The 5,679-nt window shown below is 29.0% G+C and overlaps 1 protein-coding gene across 1 annotated transcript in view; it reads left to right on the forward strand.

Annotated features, from left to right (window-relative positions):
• LOC112504714 (auxin-responsive protein IAA7-like) overlaps window positions 1–4,162 on the forward strand; it is a 5,889-nt gene extending 1,727 nt beyond the window's left edge. The window contains exons 3-5 of the mRNA XM_025108653.1: window positions 1,257–1,395; window positions 3,824–3,885; window positions 3,968–4,162. Coding sequence (XP_024964421.1) covers window positions 1,257–1,395; window positions 3,824–3,885; window positions 3,968–4,002 — 236 coding nt within the window. The 3' untranslated portion in view covers window positions 4,003–4,162. The remainder of the gene's footprint in view (window positions 1–1,256; window positions 1,396–3,823; window positions 3,886–3,967) is intronic.
• The last annotated feature ends 1,517 nt before the right edge of the window (window positions 4,163–5,679 follow it).

Genomic DNA, 5,679 nt, shown 5'->3' on the forward strand with positions numbered 1-5,679 from the left:
ATGTCATATATAATATCATTACACACAAATTACAATAAAAAGAGTGTTAATTATTATTGAACGACTTACCAAAATACTTAATTTTTATTTTATAGTTTATAAAATTAATAATTGTATTTGTTCTATACAATGATATAATAATAAGTTGTGAAATTATGTGACCTAATGAAATTGAGCAAACTAAAATTAAGTATCCAAGAAATGAATCATCATATTAATCTTTTTATATGATAACTTAAGAAACGACTAGTAACCAGATTTATTTCTAATGTCCTACTTTATTGCAAAATTCACAATAGAATTTATTTGATCGCCTAATTTTTGTCGGAACAACTTATTTTAATATAAGTTGATAAACTAAAAAGTTGGGCACTCCTTCAAGAAATTGTCTTATCAGTTTTTTTCAAAATCATGTATTATAATCAAACTAGAAAAATAATCGTGCAATGCAACAAAACGTATCTCGATTTTAATGTTTCGTTTTATTTTTTTTATCTCAATCAATATTATAATACGGTTTATGTGGTTTTAAGAAAACGATAATGTTTTTATTTTTAAATAAAATATAAATATGAAGGTATCATAAAATTTTGAAAAGTATATATATTGATATTAGTATCAACCTAATTAACATGTCCCCTTTTTTTTGTGTAGTTTCTTTAATTAATTTTTTTTTTATTTTTGGTTTAATAATATATTTTTTTATTTATATTTTAGATTTTTTATATTTAAAATGAGATATTTATCATATATTTGATTATGTTTATCTATAGTTATATACATGAATTCAAACATGAAGCTTTAATCAATTGTACTTACGCACAATTTACTTGTAATCTTGAATTTTAAGTAATATGCATCAATAAACAGTATTTAATGCATAAAAATTGGTTTTTAAGAGTTTTTGTCAAATATTTTATAATATAATATAGATACACACACGATATGTATGCATATAAGTGGAAGTTCAAACTTGAATACCTTCACAAGAATCCTTATCACATGTCATGTTACATGTGAGGGGACTTGGTAGTGTGTGCTCACATCTCTCATTTAATATCACATGTGATTGACTTCCGTTTTCATCTAAAATGAGAGTATTATCGTTTGAAAATTTTCATATATATCGAAATAACATCAAAGCTTATACTCCCATACATAGTTACGTAATGAAGTATTAAGGTATATTAAAGAGAGTATATCCAAAATTCTATTTAACTAGTTTAATAATGTGATTTAATTAATATATATTATAGGAAATGATGGGAGACAAGGAATGATGACAGAGTTGATGAAGGAAAGCAGGTTGATGGATCTGCTTAACAGTTCTGAATATGTTCCGAGCTATGAAGATAAGGACGGTGATTGGATGCTTGTCGGTGATGTCCCATGGCAGTATGCATCTTCAACTCCTCTTTCCTTTTTACCACCCACACCCACACCCACACCCACACCCACACCCACATACATCTATTGTTTTATTTACAGGATGATTGGACAAAATAGTCATTTACTTACTTTCTGATTTATCCACATATCATTATATTCGTAAATCTCACATCCTTTCCATGTGGATCCAATTAAAAGATAGAAAGAAATTATCATAATTTACCCAGTTTTACAATTGTAACGGTCATGTTCGTAATTGCAACGGACAAATCTACAATTTGATTTTTTTTTTATCTTTTAGTTAGATCGACAAGTGACAGATGGTTGACTTGTAAAGGTAATGATATTTGGATAAATCGAGGAGAAGAATGACTAAGAGACCAATTTATATAAGAAGAATGACTATTTTGACCAATATAACTTTTTGATATGCACATAGCTCTTCCCATTTGCTATTATTAGCTGCAAATTTCTATGAGTTAATTAGTCATCGGCTCGTAATTTATTCATTTTTGGTATAAAAAAAAAGAGTTGATTGATTAGATAACAATGTAATAACCTAAAAGAAATGTTAAAAAGTTAAGTTAAAAAGTATAAGAGGCAATTGGGAAAAAAGAAGTAGTTGATAAGCTAGTAACGTTATGTAAAACCTAGTTGATCACTACCAGAAAATTGGGTTTACGGTATGCCACCAATTTCTAAGTATCATAATAAAATGATTTATAAGACTTAATTTATAGGAACAAAATATAAAGTGTTCTATTTAAAGGGTTTATTAATAAGTTTGTAAGACGTTTTTGCACGTCTTAGCTAGTTTTTTAGAACAATTTTAATACAAAATGTCGTATTAGTTATTTTATATGACACTTTTGAGAAAATGTCCTATAAACTCATCTTTTTATAAGCCACTTGTTTTTATAAGACATTTTTTCAAATAGTTTCCTATATAAAATAGCTAATATAACATTTTTATATATTTACGATGCTTAAAAACATGATTAAACTTATTGTAATGCCATAAGATAGAAGGCTTTATTTTTTTTTTGTCCTATAAATTAAGTTGTATAAAATGGTTTATTAGGATCCATCTTTCTTCAAACGGAAGGAACAGAGATAGAATCAAACTGATTCCCGAAATGCCTTTCTGGATATTCCTCAATGTCCCAACTATTCATGAAACATGAGAAGCAGAGCAGATGATTAATCATCTGCTTTTGAAAAAAATCGAAGTTTAGGAATTTTTGACATCTTAAAAACCCAATTTTGACATTAGACAGGGTAAAGGATAATGTAATTGAAATGCCTAAAATGTTTTTGGTCATTTTTGTAAGATATGAAGGGTAATTGGATAAGAAACACTAATAGAACTTGTTGAAATGTTACGAATAAGACTTTATAACTGGTAAAAATGACAAAAATCTATCGAGGGGCCAATTTATGTGACAATTGTAAAAAAATTGAGAACCATATGAATATATATATATATATATATATATATATATTATTGATACATATACTAGTTTTGTACTTACGCACTGCAGCGGGAGCCGTGAATTTTAACGATTTTGATGTTTCACTGGTTTTATTAGAGAAGATTTAACGATGATATAAGTTACATTTGGTTTTTATATATTAATATAATTTGAATAAATAAGAGTTATGGTTCCAATTACAATCTATCGATGAAAAAAATTGTATAGTAGTTTAAAATCTAATATATTTAAAATCCACATATTTAAACGGCTCCACGAATGTTTTCGATTTACACAAAGAGCAAAGAATTAAGAGATCGAGAGAGAGAGACCGAGAGTTCTAGAGCAATTGAATGAGAGATGAGTGGGAGAACTTTTAATAGCTCATGCGAATATCAGTTTGAATATCACATTGGGGGATGGAAAAAAAACATAGAGGTATGAGATGATGAAGACATGAGTGAAATGTGTCAAAAGTATATTGAGAACATGAAAAGTAAAAGTAATAATGTGCATTGGTAACTTGTACTATATGATATTTTAATTGTAGATTAATAGATTTTAAGACTGAATGCATAAAGTAGTGGTAATTAATGCAGTATGAGTTATTTTTACGATTTTTAAGACTTTGTGCATAAATGTATATACTTTGTGTATTAAAAAATGTTTTTAAAACTTTTGATAAATCTGGTTTATAAGGTAGTATATATATTAATGAATATTGATCTCTATAGCCATCAATGCATATATATACACCTTCCATATATAGTGTAAATGTTGATGAATATACTCACGGAACGAAGGCATATTTTGATATATATTGCAGAATCAATGAATATAAATGTTCTCCTTAAATTTTTTATGGTTCTCATATGAACTTGTGTTAGTCTATTGAATTTTAGTAGCAAGTATCGTATATGCATTTGTATCCTTATGACTTCTGCTCGTTTAATTTCTTGCAGAATGTTTGTTGATTCATGCAAACGGCTTCGAATAATGAAAGGATCCGATGCGATCGGACTCGGTAATTACATTAGAAACTTCATATTTATGCATGTTTGTACATTTTGAATACATTTCTTAGATGTTGTTGAATTAAATTTCAGCACCAAGAGCCATGGAGAAATGCAGGAACAGCTAAGATCTTCATCAATCATCAATATTTCAAAAAACATGAATCTGATTTTTTGTTTTTGTTTAAAGTTTGATATCTAGTAAATAGATATGGGACATTTGTAATCAGAATAAGCAATGAGTTTGGGTTGGGTTGAATTGTTTAATAATGATTTTTTTCTTTTATTATGTTATTCTTATTTTTAATTCCATTTAGTTATAATTAAACTTATTTTCTGATACCCAAGATTCTTGATATCTTTTAAATTATTATTTTAATAAGAATTGTTTAATTAAATAATTAAGCATGGGATTATACTGGTGGGGAAGGAAACAAGGGCATGTGCATGTTGTCATCCGTGGCCATTGTTTATAAATGGGTTAAATATGTTTCATCAATTATTGCATTCGCATGATGAAATGAGTGTTTCGTGTTAAGGGGTGTTTTAGTAATTTACTTTCGAGCATTTTATTTATGAAGATGGGTACATCCACATGCATGTGTTGGGTTGGAATTTTTCCATATGTTGTCAATCTTGTTCTTCAAAAAAAATTGGTAAATCTGAAAATGTAGTCGTATATACAATTTAGTTGTAAATGATTTTCTAAAATTTTGGCAAATCTGATGAAAAGCTTTCTCCTAAAGTATCATATGTACCTTTAGAGACATTTTCATTTTAAACACAGATATAAAGCCGTGGTAGAAAATGGAAAAACCGTTGCATATATTAAAGACAAATTTTCATTTGAGAAACAGTTAAAAATATTTTATAGAGAGGTTTAATGTTTACAGGCTTGGTTCAAAATTTAAAGGTGGTTTTGGAGAAAAATAAAAAATTTAGGGTTCGAATGAAGAAATTCGGGGACAGTTATACCCGAGGTGGTTTGTCTAAATATCTAGCCTCCAAGACTGGTCACATACACCATAATTCATCCTGAATCATAAATTAGGGGCTTTCTGGCAGATGTTGAAGGATTTGTTGCAAAATGATTAAGTGATCAGAATAATTAAGAGTTTTTGTATGTGATATACTGTTGGTCCTATAAGGGTCTACAAGAATAGAAACAGTTTGTAGAAGGGGGGGGGGGATGAATACAAACACAATATTTTCTAATTTAAAATATATATTGATAGAGAAGATCAATACAGATTTTACAAGACTATTTGCGGAAAGATAAGGTAAAGAAAACATATCTAAACAATCTTTGGATACACACAGATCTTTAGAAATTACAAGAAAAGAGACTGCTAAAAGGAAGATCTTTTACTTAAGCTAGAAGATGCTTGAAGTAAGAAAAAGATAGCAGAGAGATGCGCGCACTCTTCATGGAGAAGAAACACTTCTATTTATACCCAGTGCATTAAATGAACATTTAATGCAATACGGTAGGTTTAGAGTGCGTGTCAAGCCTTAAGAGGAAGGCTTGTCCTTTGCTACAGTGAATAGTACAAAAACACTATTTTTGAGCAGACATCCTTGCCTAAAGTTGGTGGACAAAGAGTCGACTAATCGGCTCTGTACCGTACTAACTTTTGCAAGGATATGGGTTTGTCCTTTGTGTGCATAAGGAAAAGACAACAACAATCGTGCTAAGCAAACTTTCTTTGATTGCTGAATGCTGGAATGACCTGGAGGTCTCATCATCATTCGCTGAAGCTAGAGCAGTCTTCACACATATGTAGTCAGGCTTGTAATCACTGAAT

This window comes from Cynara cardunculus, unplaced genomic scaffold (assembly GCF_001531365.2).
Source record: "Cynara cardunculus var. scolymus isolate 2C unplaced genomic scaffold, CcrdV1 Un_Scaffold_6599, whole genome shotgun sequence".
NCBI lineage: Eukaryota > Viridiplantae > Streptophyta > Magnoliopsida > Asterales > Asteraceae > Cynara > Cynara cardunculus.